The sequence below is a fragment of the Triticum urartu genome, chromosome 3 (genome assembly GCF_003073215.2).
Source record: "Triticum urartu cultivar G1812 chromosome 3, Tu2.1, whole genome shotgun sequence".
NCBI lineage: Eukaryota > Viridiplantae > Streptophyta > Magnoliopsida > Poales > Poaceae > Triticum > Triticum urartu.
In genome coordinates, this window is record NC_053024.1 from 237,530,513 (window position 1) to 237,557,004 (window position 26,492).

The 26,492-nt window shown below is 42.0% G+C and overlaps 1 protein-coding gene and 1 long non-coding RNA gene across 2 annotated transcripts; one reads left to right on the forward strand and one right to left on the reverse strand.

Annotated features, from left to right (window-relative positions):
* Nucleotides 1-2,933: 2,933 nt before the first annotated feature.
* Nucleotides 2,934-11,301, reverse strand: LOC125543730. Its single transcript, XR_007298720.1, has 2 exons — nucleotides 11,132-11,301; nucleotides 2,934-3,471 (listed from the first exon to the last, which is right to left on the reverse strand). It is a non-coding gene; the product is annotated as an uncharacterized LOC125543730 (long non-coding RNA).
* LOC125543729 lies at nucleotides 3,547-11,584 on the forward strand. The gene is made up of 10 exons (XM_048707190.1): nucleotides 3,547-4,530; nucleotides 5,553-5,689; nucleotides 5,808-5,870; nucleotides 6,683-6,772; nucleotides 7,128-7,293; nucleotides 7,680-7,866; nucleotides 8,430-9,265; nucleotides 10,283-10,867; nucleotides 11,000-11,065; nucleotides 11,159-11,584. The coding sequence occupies exons 1-10, from the start codon at nucleotides 3,994-3,996 to the stop codon at nucleotides 11,270-11,272; spliced, it is 2,781 nt and encodes a 926-aa protein (XP_048563147.1). The 5' UTR covers nucleotides 3,547-3,993; the 3' UTR covers nucleotides 11,273-11,584.
* Nucleotides 11,585-26,492: the final 14,908 nt, after the last annotated feature.

A 26,492-nucleotide genomic window follows, 5' to 3' on the forward strand; every position in this document is an offset into this window, starting at 1 on the left:
CATTAGCAACACTTAAAACCAAATTCTAATGCTACTCACTCTATCCTTATTTACATAGCGCTCTCGTATATTTGCATTGTCGTCATAAACTCGTGAAAGATGATGACCTGCCTCTCCTTTTTGTTTTGCGAGAAAACTTCGGAGCTATTCATCATGCCATGGCAGTGATGAATTCACAGAAGGAGCACCAACCTTAGCAAGCAGATCTAACGAGTAAGTAGAAGCTAGCCACCACTGTGCTATGTGCATATATCATATCTACATGATTTATGGCGAGCTGGTCCAGCAATAAATTTTTTTTTGAAACGAGGCAAAAGATTTTTTATTTTCATTGATTAAGAAGAAGAGAATTGCCAGGTTAATTGATGGAAAACCGGGCTAAAACCGATACAACTCAACCCACATGACATGGGCACCATCGGCCAACCTGGCCACCGACATGGGACACAAAGCTGCAAAGAAGAAAGGCATTTGCCGAGGAGTCACAAACGTCATCGTCATCACCGGTTGCCTCGAACGAGCGACTCCGACTTCACCATAGAGCTCCAACCTCGAAGCCAACCTGCAAACAACTGTATAGAAGCCACGACGGCACATGCCACCGGATGACCACACGCGCAAGCAACTGACAGCTTCGATTTTGATGACGAGCCTCACCAGGGAAATATGCAAGACTTGCGCCGACCGTGCCCACAGAAGAGCACCTCGGACACGCCGGGAAGAACCGACTACCGAAGTCCACGCCGCGACCCGAGCTCCTCTCAACGACATCATCGTTGCCAAACAGAAACCAGCGCCCCGCCTCAGCAAACCACGCGACGAAGATGCCGCCATCCACGGCGAAGATGCCGCAAACCACCAGTCTCCCAGTCGTAGCCGGCTCCGAGACGATGCCCCCAAGGAGGAGAAAGACGCGAAGACGCCTTCATCGTCCGACCCAGCGGATCTGAGGTTTCCCTCCGGAGTCAAAGCCGTGGGGAGGAGGAGCACACCTCCACGATGACGCTTCCAAGAAAGATCACGGCACCCGCGGGCGCCGCCGTCGCCGGCTCCGAAGAAGACCGGAGCAAAGATTTCTCCTGAAGATGCGCCGACCACCTACCACCACCGACCGCCGCCCACCAGCCACCACCTGCTGAGGCCGACCTCATTCAGGCCACGGGATCCCACGATCCACCGCAACATGACACGCACCACCCCCTGGCCGAAGCTGCCATCCACCACCGCACCACCACCGTGGCCACCACCACCGCAGCAACCCACACCGCATCGCGAAGCGCAGCACCCAGATCGATGCACCACGCACCAGATCCAATCGGAGCTACACAGGCGAAGCAGCAGAGCAGACGAGCAGGATCCCCCTCTGCAACACACCTCGCACTCCAGAGAAGCACACCCGCCACACACAACCGGTCACCGCGCCCGACGCGCACCTGCAACCACCGCGCCCGGCTGGTCTCCGCGCCCCACGCGCACAGCCGGATCCGAGCCGCCGCCGCGCGAGCGCGCGCCGTCCACGCCCTGGCCACATCAGGAGCTCGGACCGAGGCCGCCGCCCCGGCGCCCCACACTGTCCGCACCAACCGCCGCCCGCAGGATCCCAGATCGGATCGGGACCGCACAAGGCCGACGACCGTGACCGCGCGCATCGTGACGGCGCGCCCACCGTCGCGACCAGACGCCGCGCCACACGCCGGAGACCGCCTCCGCCGCGAGCAGCGACGCCGCCACGAGGCCAAGCGCCGGACAGCCGCGACCCGCACGCGAGCGCCCCTCCTCCCGAGCGAGCAGCAGCTAGAGAGCGCTCCGCCGCCGCCGGCTCCGCGTAGGCTTTGCCTGCCGGAGGCCACCGGCGACGGCGAGGGGGAGAGGAGGCTGGCGTTGGGGAGGCCGCGGGAGGGGCGGTGGTCACCGCCCGTGCCGCCCCGGGGAGAGAGCGACGCGGGGGCCAGGAGGGTCGCGGACCACCGTCCAGCAATAATCTCTTGCTAGTTCATTACCAGCTGCGGGGATAGATTCATGAAAGAAATAGTGCACCTTTGGACACGCAAGTTAAGGTATCCATTTTGCCTGCGCCACGTTAATTTTCATGGTTATTAAAGCAAATGTTTGGCCCTGTTTGCGAGAGCAAAGATCATTTAGAGGCAGGTCACAGAATTCGCAGCACATATCATAGAAGCTAAAGTTTAGATCCTGGCATTACTTTCTCCAATGAATAACATACAATGGTACACCAAAGTACAGGGGAAAATTGGAACGAATAACATAAAGTATTGTAGCTAAAATGGATGTTATCCATAGGATAAGACGATATATGTTTTCAGCTAGTTTGGTCAAAATACCAACCGATGAGGTCTTGAGGAGGAAAACACTCGGGAGGCAGTCACACGACAACACCTATATCATGTACAGTTATACTAAAGCAGCGATAATTAATAGAGATCGGAGGGAATATTATACTCCATGTCATGGCTGCAGGAAAAGAAAACCACACACGTCTCATCTGCCATCGTCGATCTCTCGAACGCCGACCAGAGAAAGGGTATCAAATCAATGCTCATCATGGTATTATTGGGAAATTTGGCAGGAGAGAACAACTGCACGTTCAGAGGGATGATCACTGCTGTCCACAACGTTGTGGCCGCGATCAGGAGATCTATGGATCTTTGGCGTCTGGCGTCCTTGAGCCCACTTTTGGGGATCCATCGTGAAATGTCGCCCTAGTATTCAGCTTTTAGGTTTCTTAATTTTTCTCTTATTTTATCCTTGATCCTTTGGATCAACCCTTGTTTTGTCTGCTCCATGCTTGATACGGAATCGAAGCCAGCGATTGCTGGATCTTTCAAAAATAATAATATTATACCCCAGATTAGTTTAGAGGAGATCACTTGCGTGACTGCACAAATTACTAGGCAAAATACAAGGCGGCAAGATGTTTGACTTAGCTATTGATTACTGCGAGTGAATTAAGAATTTCCTTGCCACCAATAGTGGAAAGATCAGAAGGAGTAATTTAAACAGCAAGTCAAGGGTGACGCAGGACACACGTTGCACTTACCCCCTCCCACAGACATAAGAAGTTTAGCCGACTTCTTTTTTTCTCTTCTTTTGCGACGAAAATTTTAGCGAGACCTTCTCAGGGTGATCAATCAATCAGGCCCCAATATTCCATTCAGCAAGTGATGACAAGCAGGGCCAAGAAAAATTCTGCAGTATGATATCAGCAATGTGGAGCTGCTTTCACCTTTCTCAAGACCCTGCAGTCACCGGTGGTGGTTAGCGTCGGCAAGTTGCAAATGGACATCTGAACTCCTAAGCAACCATCGACTTCAGAGGCAGCAGGAGACAAGGACGATTTCAGCACAGGCGTACTACTAGCTTTATTCCATCCAATTGAATAGAAAACATCAGATTCCACAAAACTTGTCCAATAGAAACATTCAAGATTCCCTCGCCCTTCTTTTTCCTCCCCTACATTATAGACATAAAAGGTTATTCATAAAGGGCCAGCACTACGCCGAGAAGTGCTGAAAAATGTGTGGGGGGTGTGAGGGTGCAACAACCATCTGCTATGCAGATATTATAGTTTATCGAGGAATTAACAACGATGGGTGAGAAAGTTACAGACGGAAAAACATTATTGAAAAGGAAAGCAAACCACCAAGGCGCTATGCTAATGGCTTTATGGCCTTCATCGAATGGCAGTTGATAGCTCACACCGAGATGCCAACAGTAATACACCTCCCCCCCTCTCCCCTGAAATATTTATTTATCTGGACCGCATACCTTATGTGCTTCCAACTGCAGCACACACAAGTACAGAGGGGTCCTCCTCGGAGAAGCTCATGATACCTCCTCTTGCTTATGCTCAGATAAAAGGCTCATGATGCCTTAGCTTCCAGACTTCGTCTTCCCCGAGGATCGCAGAGGCGCAGCTATAGAGGACAGGCTCTGGCGCTGGCATGCATCGACACCAAGGATAAGATCTACGAGATGGCCATGGCTGGTCCAGCTTGCAGATTTCTCTCGTGTTTTCTGTGTTTTGTAGCATGTCTTCTCGTTATGGAGTCTGCTTTGTCTGCCCATTCATGGTGCACCCCACATCCCAACCCGAGGGGAGAAGCGGAGTTTAAGCAAAAGACAGACAAGTTTTGGGAGTACCAGGAGCAGAGCAATACCTGGGTGGAAATAAGCATGCCTTTCAATCTCATGTCCTGTATCAACGGCACCTGCACAAAGGTAGGCTCGATCAAGCAACCAGAAAGCAAACATGGCCGTGCTTCCGTCTCGAGTCAAGAGAAGGATACTGATCCAGTCCTGCCCATAAGGAAAAGAATCTCCCTGGCAAGGATGTCAGAGTCGTCCGTGTGGGTCACAGGGCAGAGCGGATCAATCTATGAGAGGTTCTGGAACGGGGTCATGTGGGTGATTGCTCCTCATGAGCTTCCAACGGCGGCTGGGTATGCAACAGCAACTTTCATCGTCAACACAACCATCCTTGCTCTGTCCGAGGCTGGAATCCTCTACCAGGTAAGCATATCATCTACTAACAGTCAATAGTTCTTCTAGCTTATTCAGACTTAGGGTTATAATCTTCTACAGCAGCTCATATCACTGAGCTTACTGTCTCTCGCAAAGATCACCCTTGCATCTTTCTTGAACTGTTTGAGATCTTTAATGGAACAGTAGCTTATACTTTTTTCTTTTGAGGAATAGTAGGTGATACTTTATGCCCGAAAGAAAAAAGTATTTCGCCATGAAACTTTGCAGACAAGTACTATATATCCATATGTATATTTGTATTTTTTCAGAAATTTTTATACCTAAAAATTTGATTTTTGATTTTTTTTTTGAAAAAAAGGCTCCATGGAGCTCGAGCTCAGTTAGCAATTTCCGTTTTAACAACATAAATAAATCCGGTTTACTTCCATTACTTGTACAGATTGTGTCATTCGAAACAAAACTTGTATGTAGTGACTTTAGTACAACCAGAACTTAACGATGTTGAGAAAAGACAGCGGAGATAGTCATAGAGAGTGAAGGAAAATATACAGGAGAAGTCAAACAGAAATGTATGTAACAGAGGAACACTAGTTGCATACCCAATGTTATAACTGGACCAATGAAGGAAATTAACTCCTGCTAGGTAAGGTTAAAATAATGTTCAGAATTTGTGTAATATGTATCCATTAGTAAGCCACCAATGGAATTATGATTAGACTGTCCTGTTTTTTTATCCTTCTAAAAAGACTTCAGGTCATTCTATTTGCATATCTGAAGTATCTGATATATAACATGAAGATGTGATACGATTCAGAATGAACTTATCTATCCTATCCAGCAAAGCATAAATCCTATATCGTCAAGTGAAATAGACTTCTGCATGAATTCAGTTGCAAACAAATTAGTCGCTGTAAGCTTTTCAGTTTTCGGTTTTCCCCCCTTGTAAGACCCCTGCCATCTCGGCGTTTTCTTCTAATACTGCCCATTCAAGAAAAAAAGAAGTTGCTATTATGCTTTCACTCTAATAGTTCTACTCTACATCTTTTCAGCTACAGCTAAATGAACATGCCCAGCCTATCTGGACTGAGATGACATTCAGCTATGAACAACATTTCACAAACCTTGAAGAGAAGACACAAAGTCAAGCTACACACATAAAAAATGGGGTCGTATCACATAATGGAAGGTGAATATCTGCCCTAATGCTTCCTTGTAAGGTTCATCTGCGCATAAAATGCGGGTATCTGGTCAATTTGGAATTACCAACAAACAATGGTTGAAAGAACTTATTCTTTCTCAATCAGGAAACTTTTCCTTTCTATCACGAATGGGTCCCTAATTGAGGTCACAGAACTTCAGCCTCTAAGGTATGAGTCAGCACAACTCAACTTCATCCTCTTGCATGTTTGTAATATCTTGCTCAAAATTCAAACGTAAACCACAGAAAAGAAACCCACCAAAAGCTTTCACATATGACTATTTGTTGTTGCTGACTTAAAATATAGTGGATCAATACACATGTAATTTAATATGTAGATAAATCTGGCGATCATATTTGATCTTGGTATAGATATTTTGATCCTCTTTCCAGGAAGTGGTATTTACACACAAAAATCAGTAGAAAAGGCGAATATTTATAAGTTATTTATGTGCTGGACCCACATTATAATAGTAAAAATAACTCAGGGGGTCGAGTAGATGTTCCTATTATAATATTGTGAGTCACAGGTATAAAGGCCTACTGTTGAGCAGGTTGCAACCTCTTCTATTTATTTCTCTGCTTTGAACTTTAAAATTCTGATACAAGGTTAAATGCGTATATGAGGCCAATGATGTGTGTTCCATCATTAGTTATGTATATCCTGAAATACTATATTCATGGAAAATGTGTTCAAAAGAAATATTAGCTATATTACATACTTTAAGAGATCCATAATTACTTAAAACACGATGGCATGGTAGAATAAAGGGCTGATGATTTTAAGATATTCTTTTCCTGACTAGAAAATGCCAACAGTGTTTTTGAAGTTTTCGCAGAAGGTTTGGTTAACTGAATGAATAAAAATAATTTGCAGAATTTCCTATAACCTATTTATAGAAATCACACTATTTGCAACTTCTTTTATCACTACTACCATGGCTTCAAATAAAATAATGGTTGAATGCTACTGCTGCATAGGTGGAATTGCCATGGGCGTCCCCCAGGAGCAGATGTATCATATATATCTGATGCTGAAAATGCAAGACCAGGGACCTTGTTCACAGTAAGGTATGTTTAGCATGTGCATTTGAGGATATGAGGGGGTGGGTGGGGGTTGGGGGTACCTTTTCAACCTACCCTAGAAGGAAAAGATTTGTTCGGTGAAGTCTCAGTTTGCTCCTATACTGGTCAATGACTGAAACAAAAGGGTTCAAGGAATATCAAACGTATTCCTCCAACTTTCCGTAACATAGTTTCTACCCATATCTCAGTCGTTCCATTAAACATAATTAGGAGGACAAGTTAAACAATAAATATATCAACTTTCTCGTACAAGACAACGCTATACTCATTTATGCTGTTAGTTCAAGATTTGATATACTGTTGATGCACACCAATGCTAACATGGGATAATGCAGTGCAGTTCTACTGGAGACCTATATGAATTTGATAAGGAAACGAAGCCATCATGGAAAAAGCATATATGGAGTGAACAAACAACCAAAAATGTCTCGCTGAGCTCATCTGTTGGGTGTGCTTTGCATGGTCTCTTAGGCTCTAATTCAGTATCACTCTTTCTGATAACCAAGGTATGTAAGAATCTGTATTATCATAAGCAATTTATTGCTGGATTAAAGCTAACAAGGCAACATTACCCATTTGCATATTATGTATTTCAAAGGTGAACTCGCTTTTTATGATTTGGGAACAATATATGGTGTGTTCCTGATAACTATGATGGTTCCAAGTTAACCATAACAGTGCAACAAGTATCATCCACACAGTTGAACAGAAACTAACAACAAGCTTTATCGACTAACTATAGATAATTTGAAAAGAAAAGAACTACAAAAAAAAGTTTGCTAGCTATTGTAGTATGATTTTGTCATGTCTATGACCCTAGCGATTCTGATCCATTAAAATAACATTTATTTTGTGATATATTCAGTTGTTAAAGGTGTTTATAGATTGGCAGGATGGTCTTTTAGTGGAGCGGCGCTTGCATAGAAGAAAGTGGAAGTGGGATAAACATGGAGCACCTAAGGGTCAAAGACTAAGTTCAATTACAGAAGTTCAACAGGATGAATCTAATGATGCGACTTCAATGTTTTTTACAACAACCACAGGAAAAGTATTTGAGTATCAGTTTCCAAAATATACAGGTGGAAACTCCTTCCTTAGACTTTGGACATCTTTATTCTTTTGTGACTGAGGTCATCAAAGCAATGTATATAGCTAGTAGCTTTCATTACTTGCTTGATAAAGCTTTAATAAATTGCTAAGTGGATAAGTGTATCGCTATGATTGGCTATAAGTCTCAGAATTCAAGTTACACTATGCTGGAAAACAAGATGAATTTGAAGGAACTTCACATAGCAGAACAATTTACGTAATTATATTGAATTGTTCCTGGAGTTGAAAGATAAAAATGAACCATAGTTATGAATATGCTAGTTCAAGATAGGATGTCCTTCAAGTAAAGTGAATCAGCAGCAATAAACTCTTCTTTAAGCCCATATGCCGCACTCAGGTCATGATACGATGTTGTATACTATTCTTTTGTCAGCAATAAACATGACATACTCTCAACTTCTCGCCTAGGACCATATCATTGCATGTAATCTTTTCTGAACAAAATACCAATCGATTCAATTCTTACTACAGCAATTCTTTAAGTTCCAAGAAGAAACTAAGTTGACATTGTTTATCTTCTCCATTGGACAAGGTGGGGCTTCAAGCAATAAGATTAGAGGACTATGGGTAAATCACATGTCTCCTGACCATGCAAAAGTAGCAGCAAGTGTTCGAGGTCTACAGATTCAAGTTGGCAGATTGATATTCCAGCTAGATGATGGTAGGCTTGGAGAGCTACATTTACCTGGCATGGGAGGTGGTCATTTTGGTCCAAGTCAACAAAATAGCATAAGAAGGAAAGTGCCAAACAAGTATGAGTGGTCTATCCTAGATACACCAGAAACAGAAGGTTGGAATGCAGAATATTGCACTGAAGAGCATGGCCCTACAAACTGTATTACTGGAGCGATGAATGTAGCTGCAGATACGGAACCAACCAACCTGAGCAATGCCCCACCTAGAAGGCGTAAAGCAGAAGAGAAGCAACACTACCTGCATGGTCATAGTCATGAGAGTGATGAAACTGAATCATACAACATTCTATCACGAAGCATTTATCTTAACTTCCATATGCGGGTGATGCATGCAGATAGATCACTTTTCCTCATAACAGATAACGGATTAACTTTGGAATATCTAAACAGCAATGGTGTCTGGCTATGGCTAAGACATGAACACATTACAGGCATGAAGGGTACACTAGGAAGCTATAATGGCAGCTTGTATCTTGTCGATCTTCATGGGAACTTGCATATTAGAGAAAGAAATGGTGACGAACTCTTATGGATTAATTGCACAGCAATGAGGAAGGGAAGACAGGTTGCAAGTGGGCCTCCATGGGATGGCATCCCTGGGTTATCACGCAGAGTGACAACAGATGATGCACTTTTCTTTGTTAACAAGAGAGGCAGATTGCTACAATTCACGGTAGAAGTCCAAACATGTTTTAATTTCACTAAATGTTTGCCTTATTATGGAAGGGGAGCCTTGTGACCATGAAGTCATGGGTTCAAGTCTTCGAGTCCTGGAAACAGCCTCTTGCAGAAATGTAGGGAAAGGCTGCGTACAAAAGACCCAAACTGGTCGGACCCTTCCCCGGACCCCGCGCAAGCGGGAGCTACGTGCACCGGGCTTCCGGGGCTGTCTTATTATACAAAAGATAAAATGTGCATTTTCATACAAGATATTGCATTATCCAAGATTAAACGCATGCACCTTTATGAGCAAAAGCCATTTTTTTGCTAACCCCTGCCTAAAATCCCGCGTATCTCCTCAAAAAAAGAAAAGACGCTGCATGGCAATGACCAATGAGCAATAGTTTTTCTATTTTCCATATGAGAAATTACGAATCTTCTACTCAAGATAATTCCATGTATACGAAGCATGCATTAACCTATAGAGTACATAAGTAGTTAAGAATTCACAGGTAGGAGTATAGCTAGAGAACTGGAACACGTGCACACAAAATTCAGCATCACAAGAAATGCAGCAAACCACTCTTTCTTCATATCCTTTAATGTTCCAGAGGATAGGTAGTTTATAGTAGATTGATCTTTCCGCAATTACTTGGTAGATATGGCCAATGCAATAGTTTTAATACACATATCAGCGATATCTCAAAAGTGTTAAGAATCATGACCGGATTAACTACAGGTGCAATCATGTTTAAAACGTGAGCTTCTAACAAATTTAGGACAAATCGTCATGATAATCGAGAACCAACCACCCTTCTGTTCTTCCCTCCTTCACACTAAAAAGGGGGAGGCTAGTGATTATCCTTTTTTTTTCCTCAAACAACACCATCATTCAAATGTGCTCTGCTCTCAAAATAGTTTAAGAGTACATATTCACCTGGAAAAATAATAATCCCAAATTACATAATGTTTTGTCCTTAAGCTGCTTGACTAGTCTTGTAAAAATAGAAGTTGTTTTAAACCTTTTCAGGTGGCATTGCGTAAATTCAAGTGGAAGGACTGCCACAGCCCTCCCGATACCAAGGTTGCATTCATCGTGGATCAGGAGGTGTTTAGAAGAAATATCATCTTCGTGGTTGGCCGGAACGGTCGGATGTACCAGTATAACAGAATTACAGAGCTATGGCACAGGCACTACCAATCACCTCACCTCGTCCTGTCAAGATCCCCTGGGACAGCGATGAGGCCGTCGCCTCTCTCCCTCACCGGCTCCATCTTCATGATATCCGAGCAGGGGGGCCTCGTGGAGTACCATTTCAGCCCGCATGACGGATGGGAGTGGGTAGAGCACGGGACGCCCCACCGGGACGTGACCCTCGTGGTCGCCCCAGGGCCGTGCTTCGACGGCACCCAGCTGTTCGTCATCGGGTCCGACGGACACGTCTACCTGCGGCACCTGGACGAGCGAACGTGGAGGTGGACGAGCCACGGGCACCCGTCGGAACCATCCAGCACGACGACGGACGTTGCCGGCGGCGGCGAGCAGAGCTGCGCCACGCTGGGCGCCGCGGACGCGCACTACGCGAGCAGCTTCAGGGGGAGCTGCGACGAAAAGGTCAGCCCCGCAAAACAACACCTCGGCACCCTGCAGCTGACTGCGGCGGTGTCATTCTCGTCCTCTTCGCTTGCTACTTAGTAGTAATTGGTAACGGGGTCGCTAATGACGCCTACGCAATTGGACGAACAGGTGGCGGCCGTGCGGCCGGTGCCGTTCTCCGAGGACGCGGTGGTCTTCGAGCTGCGCGACGGCCGGGTAAGCAACAAGGCAAGGCTGACGGTCGTGTGTGCAGGTGCAGCAGGGGGGTGAATGAATGCTTACCGGAGCTTTGGTTTTTGTGGCGTGCAGTTGGCGGAGCTGCGGCGTGCGGCGGAGGGTCGCAGCGGGTGGGAGTGGGCGCGGATCATCGGCACGCCCGCCAGCGCCTGCATGACAAGCTACTGGACGGCCGTCGCCACGTAGCCGGCGGCGCCGGTGGGAAGGAAGCGGGCGGAAGCGCGGAGCTGGAACTCTATTTGAACGGCATACGCGCAAGATACGAGTTGAATGCTCAACTAGTTTACCAGTACCTGATTAGTCGTGGCTAACGCAGGACAAGCTAGCTATGTACACCTTGTTAAGAAAAACAGAGCCTACCTATGTACAGTAGTCTATGATCAAGTTTTCTTGTGCATCTCTAGCGGATCCTGTAAACCGGGCCATCTGACAAAATAACCGTTGATTTGCAGGACGAAGACTAATTTGCCATCCGAAATAGATTCAGTACATTCTCCAGATTTGTTTTTAAGGGATCCTCCAAACCATGGCCTTTTTTTTCCATATCTACAGGATTTGAACTCTTTTTTTACACGAACCTGCAAAACATAGAAACGGTTGGCGGGAGGGAAGTTTCAGCTCTCGCCATGGTCTTCCCCGAGCACAACCTCACCGGAGTGCCTCGATGCTGGCCACCACCGGACCCTAGCTGCCGCCGCAGCCCCGCTGTTTGAGCCGCGAGGTGCAGCCCCCAGCTACGCTTAGCTAGCTAGCTTCTGCCGCCGACACCGCTACTGCCTGCTCCTTGTGGCCGCGGCACCCATGTCCCCGCACGGCGCCGCCACGCTGTTGCATAGCGTGTTGGCCATGGCCGCCGAGCCCGTTTGCCCAAGCGCGGAGGGGATGCAACGAGGAAGATGGACCCAATTGTAATTTAGTGGGCGTTTTTTGGGGGGGTTTGTGCAATTTGTCGAGACCATGAAATATTCTTACGGGATCTGTTCTGCCGGAGCAAAAGTCATACTGAAAAAATGTTTTGCGGTATCTTGTAAACCAATTTTTGCGGGATGGTGTATACCGGATTTGCTAGAAATGTTCTTAGGCAGTTGACGCCAAACAGGCAATGCATCTGTTCACGGATAGGGGTAGCAGTCCACGGACATGGATACGAGATCTGATAAAGGTAAGGAGTCAGGTATAAATCTTGGGTATGATTGTGTTAAGTATTTTATAAAAACGAATGTTTTACATAATGTTAGTGCAAGATATGGACTTGACTCTGAGATATTAGCTACTTTCTGTGAAACATTTGCTGCTCATGTTGATCTCCCTAAAGAGAAGTGTTTTAAGTTTCATCCTTCTATTGAAGAAATTTGTGAGGAACCTGTTATAACTAAAATTGAAACTATTGCTTATAGTGCTAATCCAGTTGTACCCACCTCCTATATTGAGAAACCTCATTTTCCTGTTAGGATTAAGGAACATGCTAAAACTACAACTATGATTCATAAGAGTATGTTAAAGCACCTAAATTCTCTGAACAAATTAAAGTAGAACCTAATATTGCAATGGTTAAAGATCTCTTGATTGATAATATTGATGGACATGTCATTTATTTACATGAGGAAGCAATCAAGATCGCTAAACAAGTTAATACTAAACATGATAAATTAGATAAGAGTAAGCTGGTTGTTGGCATGCATGTTTTTCTATTAAGATATGAGATCATTGCTACCACGGTTTATGTGATATGGGTGCTAGCGTAAGCGCCATTCCATTTACTTTATATCAAGAAATTATGCATGATATTGCACCTATTGAAATAGAAGATATTGATATTACTATTAAGCTTGAAAATAGAGATACTGTTTCACCTCACCGTTTGGGATTGTTAGAGATGTTGAAGTCTTGTATGATAAGATCAAATACCCTACTGATTTTCTAGTTCTTGGATCACCGCAAGATGATTTTTGTCCTATTATATTTGGTTGACCTTTCTTGAATACTATTAATATTGAAATTTATTGTACTAAAGAGAAGGTCAGTGTTAAGTTTGGTGATGTATCTCATGAATTTAATTTTTCCAAGTTTAATAGACAACCTCATGATAAAGAATTGCCTAGTAAAGATGAAATCATTCGTCTTGCTTCTATTATTGTGCCTCCTACTGATCCATTAGAATAATATCTGCTAGACCATGAAAATGATATGCATATGAATGAAACAAATGAGATAGATGAAATATTATTTAGGAAAACACCTATCCTTAAACATAATTTGCCTATTGAAACTTTAGGAGATCCTCTACCACCTAAGAGTGACCCTGTGTTTGAATTAAAGAAACTTCCTGATACATAGAAATATGCTTATCTTGATGAAAAGAAGATATATCATGTTATTATCAATGCTAACCTTTCAGTGCATGATGAAAAAAGATTACTTAAAAATCTGAGGAAGCATCGTGTTGCAATTGGATATACTCTCGATGATCTTAACACTGGTACAACGAGGAGCTATACAAATGTTTTTAACCCCTTTCCACAACGACATTTTGAACCGTCACCAAGTGAGTGTGTGTGATAGGGGGGTCCTTCCCACACGACCCAAAAACCGTCGGGGATAGGGAGCCATGATACATACATTTGTCCCTATAAAATTGTTTTTGATATCTCGAATATCCCAAACGCTTCATCCTTGCAACTCGTTTGTGCTCGCATTGCCATCGCAGTTGGACTTCTGTGATTTTATCTAAAACCAGGCGCAGTCCAGGCACATTCCAGGCACGTACCAAACAGGCTCTACGTTTATGATGCCTGGCACATCACAAACAGTTCATGATTGTAAACTGTGTATGATAGATCGACAATCACACACATTTAGTTTCCCGCACCGTTTGTGATATTGTATGACATCACACACGCTTTGCAAAGGGAAACTATGTGCATGGTTACACACGTTTCCTCTCCATGAACTATGTCAGATTATGATGTATATCACACACGCTGTGCTTTATAGACCGTGTGCGCCGTGATGACCCGTAGAGCGCAATTTCACCCTAATTTAACTGCTGCTATTTAAAATTATACCTAATTTGAATTTGAAACTAGGCTATAGCTTTATTCATATCCACCAGGTTCAAACAACCAATGCATTATTCAATTCATAGGTACATATGTTTAAGAATTACATAAGCAGCAAATAAAGAATGATGAACCAGGGTTGTATACTTGAACTATTAAAGATGGTAAAGAAAGAGGCGAGAGACATTCTGATTGCTGAACAAGGTGAAAATGAATGGCCCTATTATGCCCCCCTCGATGCAGCAGGCACACACGACTCTAGTCCAGCAACTTATGATGGTCGGCCGCCAATCATGTAGTTTGAGAGGTAATCTTGAGTAAACTGCTTCAGTATCCACTACAAAGGAAAAAGATTCAGACATTGCCATCTAACACACCTTATCACGGGCAGTAAAAAGAAGGCTACAGAGTTCTTATTTACCATTCGACAGTTCACTGCTGTCTTGCATAAAGTGTAAAAAATAGTTCGATTGACATCTTTCGACCCATTTTAATAACAATCTTTATCAGTTTCCTCACATGATAATGGTTCATGAATATCTCATTGCCCCATACACAGAAAGGTTCAAAGTGTGGATCTTTGGCAATGACATATGTACCTAAAAGCACCAAGTTAATATGAGAAGCTAAACAACAATTGCAAAATAATGTAGTACAACACTCCCTCCATCCCATTATATAAGATCTTATTACATGTATATCTAGACATCATCAGAACATTAAGGTAACACTCTTCCTTGTTGCTATGTAGCCTGGGATTGCATATTTAGTCATTCAATACAATGCATGTTGCTATGTAGCCTCAAATATATGAAATATGACCCCAGTTAACCTACTGATAAATGGGTTACAGATATATTCAGTGAAATGTCCGATTCGACGATTAATCCCTTATCAGCCCCACGCTATATGGTACCAGCTACCGATATCCTGAATAGTGAGTATATATAAGCAATGCGATGAAACTAACCTCGATGGAAAACAACAGCTATTCTCAACATTGTCCTGTATGAGTACATGTAAAGGCATGTTAAGCACAATAGGCTAAACATCAACCAAATATATCCATGATAGACAACATAATCTACAAATGATAGCTTCAGTGTGTAGGTTTAAGCACACTAGTTAAGCAAAAAAAGAAGTGGAAAGGTGTATTAACTGCATCAGGCATAACATTTAAAAACAAGTAAATATAGTCATTCAAACTGGTATTGTGCAGGTCTAAAGTACACTAGTTATTGTTAAAAAAAGAAAAGGTGTGTTAACTGCAACATCCTTAACAACAACCAAATATCATAATTCATAGTGGTATTGTTGAAACTGTTATTGATGAAATTGAACTACATGACAAATAGTTGCACATATAGAGCATCACATTGTGAAGAACTGAAATAAACAAGGCATACGACCATCTCTAGTCGATCCCCTAAATGTTAACGGACTAAAACCCTTAGTGGAGTATATATATACTCCAACAATTTTTGGCCGTTTCTAGTCGATCCCCTAAACTTAACGTTGTAAACTTCAATTTGATCGAGTTTAAAGTAGGTTCAACCGAAAGTAGTATGCATTCAAACATAAACATAGATAGTTTTGCATAATCAAACATAAAACATAAATTTAAACTAAACTACTTTCGGTCAAAGTGGAGGTCGAGTCAATCCTTCCTCGTGAGGTATGGTGTGCCGCGAGCCGGGTTCGGGCGGGTGCCGTCGTCGGGGTCATTGGGGAAGACACTCCTCCACTTGTCGACGTCGATCTCGCCTCGTCCTCGCCGCCCACCTCGACGCCATCTAATAAGTCCATTTTGCATCATGCTTTTATATCGATATTTATTGCATTATGGGCTGATATTGCACATTACGTCACAATACTTATGCCTATTCTCTCTTATTTTACAAGGTTTATATGAAGAGGGAGAATGCCGGCAGCTGAGATTTTGGGCTGGAAAAGGAGCAAATATTAGAGACCTATTCTGCACAGCTCCAAAAGTCCTGAAACTTCACAGAAGTCCTTGTTGGAATTAATAAAAAATACTGAGCGGAGAAGTTCCAGAGGGGGCCACACCCTGGCCACGAGGGTGGGGGCGCGCCCCCTGGTGGCCCTCTGATGCCCATCTTCTGTTATATGAGGTCTTTCGTCAAGGAAAAAAATCATAAGCAAGCTCACAGGACGAAACTCCGCCGCCACGAGGTGGAACCTGGGCGGAACCAATCTAGGGCTCCGGCGGAGCTGTTATGCCGGGGAAACTTCCCTCCGGGAGGGGGAAATCATCACCATCGTCATCACCAACGATCCTCTCATCGGGAGAGGGTCAATCTCCATCAACATCTTCACCAGCACCATCTCATCTCAAACGCTAGTTCATCTCTTGTATCTAATATTTGTATCCAAACCTCAGATTGGTACCTGTGGGTTGCTAGTAGTGTTGGTTACTCCTTGTAGTTGATGCTAGTTGGTTTACTTGGTGGAAGATCATATGTTAAGATCCATTATGCATATTAGTACCCCTCTGATTATGAACATGAATATGCTTTGTGAGTAGTTACGTTTGTTCCTGAGGACATGGGAGAAGTCTTGCTATAAGTAGTCATGTGAATTTGGTATTCGTTCGATATTTTGATGAAATGTATGTTGTCATCCCTCTAGTGGTGTCATGTGAACATCGACTACATGGCACTTCACCATTGTTTGGGCCTAGAGGGAGTCATTGGGAAGTAATAAGTAGATGATGGGTTGCTACAGTGACAGAAGCTTAAACCCTAGTTTATGCGTTGCTTCATAAGGGGCTGATTTGGATCCATATGTTTCATGCTATGGTTAGGTTTATCTTAATACTTCTGTTGTAGTTGCGGATGCTTGCAATAGGGGTTAATCATAAGTGGGATGTTTGTCCAAGTAAGGGCAGTACCCAAGCACTGGTCCACCCACATATCAAATTATCAAAGTACTGAACGTGAATCATATGAACGTGATGAAAACTAGCTTGACGATAATTCCCATGTGTCCTCGGGAGCGCTTTCCTTCATATAAGAGTTTTTCCAGGCTTGTCCTTTGCTACAAAAAGGATTGGGCCATCTTGCTGCACCTTATTTACTTTTATTACTTGCTACTCGTTACAAATTACCTTATCACAAAACTATCTGTTACCGATAATTTCAGTGCTTGCAGAGAATACCTTACTGAAAACTGCTTATCATTTCCTTCTGCTCCTCGTTGGGTTCGACACTCTTACTTATAGAAAAGGCTGTGATAGATCCCCTACACTTGTGGGTCATCAAGACTCTTTTTTGGCGCCATTGCCAGGGAGTGAAGCGCCTTTGGTAGGTGGAATTTGGTAAGGAAAATTTTTATATAGTGTGCTGAAATTTACTGTCACTTGTTACTATGGAACATAATCCTTTGAGGGGCTTGTTCGGGGTATCTTCACCCCGACCAGTAGAGCAAAGAGTTGCTCCTCAACCTATTGAACCTACTGAATTTTTTTACTTTGAATTCCTTCGGGTATGATAGAGAAACTGCTAGCTAATCCTTTTGCAGGAGATGGAACATTGCATCCCGATTTACACTTAATCTATGTGGATGAAGTTTGTGGATTATTTAAGCTTGCAGGTATGCCCGATGATGTTATCAACAAGAAGGTCTTCCCTTTATCTTTGAAGGGAGAGGCATTGACATGGTATAGGCTATGTGATGATATGGGATCATGGGACTACAAGCGATTGAAATTGGAATTTCATCAGAAGTTTTATCTTATGCATCTTGTTCATCGTGATTGTAATTATATATATAATTTTTGGCCTCGCGAAGGATAAAGCATCGCTCAAGCTTGGGGGAGGCTTATGTCAATGTTATATTCATGCCCCAATCACGAGCTCTCAAGAGAAATGATTATTCAAATTTTTTATGCTCGGCTTTCTCTCAGTAATCGCTCCATGCTCGATACTTCTTATACTGGATCTTTTATGATGAAGACTATTGAATTCAAATGGGATTTATTGGAAAGAATTAAACGCAACTCTGAAGATTTGGACCTCGACGAAGGTAAGGAGTCAGGTATAACACCTAAGTTTGATTGTGTTAAATCTTTTATGGATACCGATGCTTTCCATGAATTTAGCACTAAATATGGACTTGACTCTGAGATAGTAGCTTCTTTCTGTGAATCCTTTGCTACTCATGTTGATCTCCCTAAGGAGAAGTGGTTTAAATATAATCCTCCCATTGAAGTAAAAGTAGTTGCAGCTATTAAAGTTGAAGAAAAGACTATCACTTATAATGATCCTGTTGTTCCTGTTGCTTATATTGAGAAGCCACCTTTCCCTGTTAGAATAAAGGATCATGCTAAAGTTTCAACTGTGGTTAACAAAAGTAATATTAAGACACCTAAACCCCCTGAGCAAATTAAAGTTTAACCTAAAATTGCTATGGTTAAAGATCTCTTGGCCGATAATATTGATGGGCATGTTATTTACTTCTGCAATGAAGCTACTAGAATTGGTAGACCTGATGCTAAAAATAAACATAGACCTGTTGTAGGCATGCCTGTTATTTCTGTTAAAATGGGAGATCATTGTTATCATGGCTTATGTGATATGGGTTCTAGTGCAAGTGCAATACCTCATTCCTTATACAAAGAAATTATGCATGATATTGCACCTACTAAGATAGAAGAGATTGATGTTACAATTAAGCTTGCTAATAGAGATACTATTTCACCCGTTGGGATTGTTAGAGATGTTGAAGTCTTGTGTGGGAAAGTTAAGTATCCTGCTGATTTTCTTGTTCTTGGCTCTCCACAAGATAACTTTTGTCCCATTATATTTGGTAGACCCTTCTTGAATACTGTTAATGCTAAGATAGACTGCAATAAGGATATTGTTTCTGTTGGTTTAGGGGATATGTCTCATGAGTTTAATTTTGCTAAATTTAGTAGACAACCTCGTGATGAGGAATTGCCTAGTAAAGATGAAATTATTGTTCTTGCTTTTATTGTTGTGCCTCCTACTGATCCTTTAGAACAATATTTGCTAGACCATGAAAATGATATGTTCATGAATGAAAGAAGGGAAATAGATGAAGTATTCTTTAAACAGGGACCTATTCTGAAACACAACTTGCCTGTTGAAATCCTAGGGGATCCTCCTCCACCCAAGGGTGATCCCGTGTTTGAGCTTAAACCATTGCCTGATACTCTTAAATATGCTTATCTTGATGAAAAGAAGATATATCCTGTTATTATTAGTGCTAACCTTTCAGAGCATGAAGAAGAGAAATTATTGAAAACTCTGAAGAAGCACCGTGCTGCTATTGGATATACTCTTGATGATCTTAAGGACATTAGTCCCACTCTATGTCAACACAAAATAAAATTGGAGAAAGATGCCAAACCAGTTATTGATCACCAATGACGGCTAAATCCTAAGATGAAAGAAGTGGTAAGAAAGGAAATATTAAAGCTCCTTGAGGCAGGTATAATTTATCCCATTGCTGATAGTCAGTGGGTAAGTCCTGTCCATTGTGTCCCTAAGAAGGGAGGTATTACTGTCATTCCTAATGATAAAGATGAATTGATTCCGCAAAGAATTATTACAGGTTATAGGATGGTAATTGATTTCCGCAAATTAAATAAAGCTACTAAAAAGATCATTACCCTTTGCCTTTCATTGATCAAATGCTAGAAAGATTATCCAAACATACACATTTTTGCTTTCTTGATGGTTACTCTAGTTTCTCTCAAATACCTGTGTCAGCTGAGGATCAAGAAAAGACTACTTTTACTTGCCCTTTCGGTACCTTTGCTTATAGACGTATGCATTTTGGTTTATGTAATGCACCTGCTACCTTTCAAAGATGCATGATGGCTATATTCTTTGACTTTTGTGAAAAGATTTGTCAAGTTTTCATGGATGATTTGTAGCGACCCGACCTCAGACGGTCAAGTCTCTGTGCTTAAGTGTCATCCCTGGATCGGTATGCTGACACACATAGTACTCGAGGATTTATAACAGAGGTAAATCACATGTATAAAGTAACGTAAAATGCTATTACCTCAATCCAAATAGCGGAAGTAACAAGGTTGTGGATTCCCATCAACACTAACGGCAAAGTTGAGTGTAGAAATCGTAACCCTAACGTATCACTTACTCGTCGTAAGATAATCCTGCAACATGAGACATTGCAGCCACAAAGGGTCAGTACATTGAATGTACTGGCAAATTCACACCATAGAGAATGATGAATAAAGGCTATCACTACATGCATATTTGGCTGGTGGAAAAGTTCTATGGTTATAGTTTTTGCGAAAAGCCAATTTTTCCCTACTGCAAAGGAATAAATTTTTATTTAACTATCAGGGTGGTTGTTGAACATTGAGAATGGTTGACAGCATTCTCAATCCCAATTAAGTAACATCATTAAATCAAAAAAAATTAATTTAAAGTAACGTGATGAAATTCACATGATAATCCAAGTACTAGATACTCAAGACGTCCATAACCGGGGACACGGCTAATCATGATTAGTTTATACACTCTGCAGAGGTTTGCGCACTTTTCCCCACAAGACTCGATCTCCTCCGTTGGGATTCTTGCACTACATGGTGTTTGAGAAATGGATGACCGAGACATAGTCTTTCAGAAGCGCTAGCACCTTACGATCGGGTAGACCGTTACACCTACTTTCCTCTACATCTGCTAGTCTACCACTGTAAGAGTTCGCACGACTTAATCAACTATGCTAGAGCCCATAGTAGCTTGTGGCTGCACACGGAAGTTTCTAGTATGAATAATCTCATGATCCCTTTGAGCCTGGGTGGCGGTCCATAAAGAAAAACAGGCGATCGCTGGAATACCCAGGTGCCTAAACAAGCAATCGCTGGAATACCCAGGTGCCTCAATCCACCCAGATGTGTGCTAAAGTTGCCATCTTAAGTAAACCATTAATTAACAATCTCTCATCTGTCATGAATACTCTCAAACCCAATCCACGTCTACGAGCATAGCATGGCAATATAAGCATAACGTAAAAGTAACTCCCAAGGTTTGAATGCAGGGCAATAGGTTCCTACCTCATCAACTACTTCCCAATACCCACATGTTATCAATCATACTCATGCAATGTTTGAGGGTGAAAATAATGCATAAAAACTGGGTATGAAAGGGATATGATCAAAGTGTGAACTTGCCTGCAATGTTGATGAAGATGATTCGCACTCAAAACTCTTGATAGATCTACTCGTCACACTCCGGTCAATCTATCGTAAGCAAGCAATAGTAACCCCACATAAGCAATCACTCAAAGATCGGAGAGAACGAAGAAACAATTCGGAAAACGTCAAAATCAAACAAATAACTCTCGCAACAATTTCTAACAGTACCAAAATTAGGTGTATTTGGCCTTATCAGAAAGTTTAGGTCAAGAGCTTCGATTCGCAAAAAGAATCAACTCAAACGGAGCTACGGAACTCAAGTTATGATCAAACAAAGTTTGAATTCAAATCTGGTCTAATTCAAATTTTAAACTTTCAAAAACAAGTTTAAGTTGTTTTTCTGGATAGAGGGGATCATAACGAAGACGTGGGCGTTGGTTTCATCGAATTTCGACTAACGAGCAAAAAATTATGAGCGTTTGAAGAACAGGGGCTAAACTGTAAAATAAAACAACTACAACTAGGTCCCTGGCGTAAATAACCAGAAAACAAAAAGACTAAATAACGAACGCTCGTTTATAAGATCTAAACAGTGGACGTTCGCTGTTTAATAAAACCCTAAAAAACAGATCTAGTCTAGGGTTTAAAAAAAATCGAACCTAAAGAAAAAGGACCGGGGTCGGTTATACCGGTTCGCGGCGGTTCAAAGAAAACCGGTGGTTCGCGGAGCGGATCGAACTGGCGAGCTCCGGCGAGGCGGCACGGGGCTCCGGTCGTCGGAGGAGATGGCGAGGCGCACAGGGAGAGGCGGCGCGGGGCGACGGGTGCGCTGGGGCGAGGCGGCGACGGCAGCAGCAACTAGCGGCGGCGGCGATGTGGCCTCGGTGGCGCGGGCAGCAAGCAGTGGCGGGAGGCGGCGGTTGCAGAGAGAGGGGGGCCGGGTTTCGGTATTTATGGAGGGGCGGAGAGGGCAGCGTGGAGGAGGGGGCAAGGGAGGCGGCGGCGGTGTCCATGGCGACCACGGCGGCGGCGCTGGCGGAACCGCTCGGGACTCTGTCCCGAGCTCAAAGACGGGCGCAACGCTAGCTGGGCTGGCTGGGCCGCGGCTTGGCTGGGTGCCGGGCCGGCCCAGTCGGCGAAGTTTTTTTTAGATTTTTTTCAGACAAACAAAACAAATAAAAGCAAAATAAACAAAAATATTATATAGGCATATAATATACCAAAATTTATAGAAAAAGATTTTCTACAACATGGACATTTTTATAATGCCAAATAAAATCCACACAAATTCATATAATACAAAGAGTGCTTCTGGTCTAATAAAATCCAATAAAAATCATTTTAAAAATACCAAAATAATTTCAAATTAATTTTTCTCCAATTTTCTATTGTAGGGAATCATGTTACCCTATTTTCCATGTATTTTATTTTGGGAGAAAAATAATTTGAATAAAACTCAAATAACTCCAAATTGAAAATAAATTCAAAAGGACTTTGAATTTAATTCTTTTAAAACTTCCAACTCATATTTCATATATTTTGAAGAAGTCATGTTATCTTCTCTCGTGAAAATCATTGAGTTGCTTAAAGTTTCTGAATTGGAAAATTTCTCAAATGAAATTCAAATATTTTCAACACCCCTTGTCATTTTAATAAATGGAAGAAGTTATGTCATCTTCTCTCCAGGGTTTTGTGGTGAAAAGAATTTGAATTCACGGAGATCAAAATGCAAAATGAAAGTTTGGGAAAGTCCTTTTATTCCCTCTCATTTAACTTTCAAAAAGTTTCGAATTCACTCACTTAGTCAATCAATCAAATCTATCTATTTATTATAACATTCCAAAATTTAGAATTTTGGGATGTTACATGATTTTTCTGTTTATGGATCCTCTTTTGATGATTGCTTGAGCAACCTTGATCGAGTTTTGCAGAGATGTGAAGAAACTAACCTTGTCTTGAATTGGGAGAAGTGCCACTTTATGGTTAATGAAGGCATTGTCTTGGGGCATAAAATTTCTGAAAGAGGTATTGAAGTTGACAGAGCTAAAGTTGATGCTATTGAAAAGATGCCGTGTCCCAAGGACATCAAAGGTATAAGAAGTTTCCTTGGTCATGCCGGTTTTTATAGGAGGTTCATTAAGGACTTCTCAAAAATTTCTTGGCCTCTGACTAACATATTACAAAAAGATATTCCTTTTGTCTTTGATGATGATTGTGTAGAAGCATTTGAAATACTTAAGAAAGCCTTGATTTATGCACCTATTGTTTAGCCTCCTGATTGGAATTTACCATTTGAAATCATGTGTGATGCTAGTGATTATGTTGTAGGGGCTGTTCTAGGACAAAGAGTTGATAAAAAATTAAATGTTATTCAATATGCTAGTAAAACTCTAGACAATGCCCAGAGAAATTATGCTACTACTGAAAGGGATTTTTAGCAGTTGCATTTGCATGTGATAAGTTTAGACCTTATATTGTTGATTCTAAAGTAACTATTCACACTGATCATGCTGCTGTTAAATATCTTATGGAAAAGAAAGATGCTAAACCTAGACTTATTAGATGGGTTCTCCTGCTACAAGAATTTGATTTGCATATTATTGATAGAAAGGGAGTTGAGAATCCCGTTGCAGACAACTTGTCTAGGTTAGAGAATGTTCTTGATGACCCACTACCTATTGATGATAGCTTTCCTGATGAACAATTAAATGTAATAAATGCTTCTCGTACTGCTCCATGGTATGCTGATTATGCTAATTACATTGTTGCTAAATTTATACCACCTAGTTTCACATACCAACAAAAGAAAAAGTTATTCTATGATTTAAGACATCACTTCTGGGATGACCCACATCTTTATAAAGAAGGAGTAGATGGTGTTATTAGACGTTGTGTACCTGAGCATGAACAGGAACAGATCCTGTGCAAGTGTCACTCCGAAGCTTATGGAGGACACCATGCTGGAGATAGAACTGCACATGAGGTATTGCAACCGGTTTTTATTGGCCTACTCTCTTCAAGGATGCCCGTAAGTTTGTCTTATCTTGTGATGAATGTTAAAGAATTGGTAATATTAGTAGACGTCAAGAAATGCCTATGAATTATTCACTTGTTATTGAACCATTTGATGTTTGGGGCTTTGATTATATGGGACCTTTTCCTTCCTCTAATGGATACACACATATTTTAGTTGCTGTTGATTACGTTACTAAGTGGGTAGAAGCTATTCCAACTAGTAGTGCTGATCATAACACCTCTATTAAGATGCTTAAAGAAGTTATTTTTCCGAGGTTTGGAGTCCCTAGATATTTAATGACTGATGGTGGTTCACATTTCATTCATGGTGCCTTTCGTAAAATGCTTGCTAAGTATGATCTTAATCATAGAATTGCATCTCCATATGACCCACAGTCTAGTGGACAAGTAGAATGAAGTAACAGAGAGCTCAAATAATCTTGCAAAAGACTGTTAATAGATCTAGAAAGAATTGGTCCAAGAAACTTGATGATGCATTATGGGCTTATAGAACTGCATACAAAAATCCTATGGGTATGTCTCCGTATAAAATGGTTTATGGTAAAGCATGTGACTTACCTCTCGAATTAAAGAGCTCAACTATGATTTCAAACTTGCCGGAGAGAATAGGCTTTTTGACATTAGCTCACGTGATGAATGGAGAACACAGGCGTATGAGAATGGCAAACTGTTTAAAGAAAAAGTTAAAAAATGGCATGACAAAAGGATACAAAAACGTGAGTTCAATGTAGGTGATTATGTATTGTTATACAACTCTTGTTTAAGATTTTTGTGGGCAAACTTCTCTCTAAATGGGAAGGTCCTTATATTATCGAGGAGGTCTATCGTTCCGGTGCCATAAAATCAACAACTTCGAAGGCACAAATCCGAGGATGGTGAACGGTCAAAGAATCAAACATTATATCTAAGGTAATCCTATAAATGTTGAAACGAATGTTATGGAAACCGTAACCCCGGAGGAATACATAAGAGACACTTTTCGGAACGTTTCAGACACCGAAAAGGAATAGGTACGTGGTACGGTAAGTAAACCGACTCCAAAACAGTTCTAATGGCAATTTTTCTCCGTTTTGGAATATTTAAGAAAATAGGAAAATAAGAATCAGATCGGAAACGACACGAGGCTTCCACAAGGGTGGAGGGCGTGCCCCCTGCCTCGTGGGCACCTCGTGTGCTCTCCGGACTCCGTTTTCTTGCACGATACTTCTTTTGGTCGGTAAAAATTCATTATATAATCTCCTAAAGGTTTTGACCACCGTATCACACAAATATCTCCTGTTCTTGTTTCGAGTTGTTTCTGTTGCAGATACGGAGCAAGATGTCTTCTCAAGAGTCAGTCGGGGAGAGGCAGGTGTCTCATCTGACACCAGGTCCAGGGGCAAACAGCGATGCCTATCACTTTGGGCCCTCAACGGAGGAAGAGATGGAAGCTGACTTGAAAAGGATAGATGCCATGGAGGAGGATCAAGAAGTTACTTCTCATTTCCGGGAAGGATTCACGATGGGGGAACTACAGAGCTCAGCTATTCCAAACTCGGTCATCCCTTCCAATGTTAAATTTCTTTCTTATGAAAATATGAAAAAGAGTGTTACTTGTTCTCCCGCAGCTATGCAACATCATTGGGTGAAAAGAGCTTTAGCCGTCACTAGCAAGCTCCGCAAGGAAATAATGAACCTCAAGCAGCAAGTCAATAAGCTCGAGGAAGAGAATCGTATCCCGAGGGGCATCATCGCCAAGAATATCACATCACCACCCCCAAAGAAGGAGACATAAACACATGGGTATGGGCACTCCCCTTGGCAACTGCCAAGCTTGGGGGAGTGCCCCGGTATCGTATCACCATCACACCTTTTATCTTTACCTTTTTCTTAGTTCGATCCTTTTGATAATATCTTGATTTAGTAGAATAAAGTTTTAGTATGATATAGTTGTGAGTTTTGCTTTATGATCCTTCTATCTAACCGAGTCCGTGAGTTATATATAATAAAGATTAGTGTTGAGTCAAGGGCTTGATTATTTTGATATGATCTAGAAGGAAAAAAATAAAAGAGAAGAAATAAAAAGAAATAAAGAGATCATATGGATCTTATGGAGAGTAATGACTTCACATATAAAGAGTATGATGAATAAAAGTTGTTGAGGGTTGACAAACATAGTTTT

What these genes read in the sequence shown, in the direction of transcription:
- LOC125543729 (XM_048707190.1), top strand. Translation starts at nt 3,994, where the DNA reads ATGGCCATGGCTGGTCCAGCTTGCAGATTTCTCTCGTGTTTTCTGTGT. An exon ending in CACTCTTTCTGATAACCAAG is followed by an intron (nt 7,294 to 7,679) that starts GTATGTAAGAAT and finishes ATAGATTGGCAG; the next exon opens with GATGGTCTTTTAGTGGAGCG. An exon ending in GCAGATTGCTACAATTCACG is followed by an intron (nt 9,266 to 10,282) that starts GTAGAAGTCCAA and finishes AAACCTTTTCAG; the next exon opens with GTGGCATTGCGTAAATTCAA.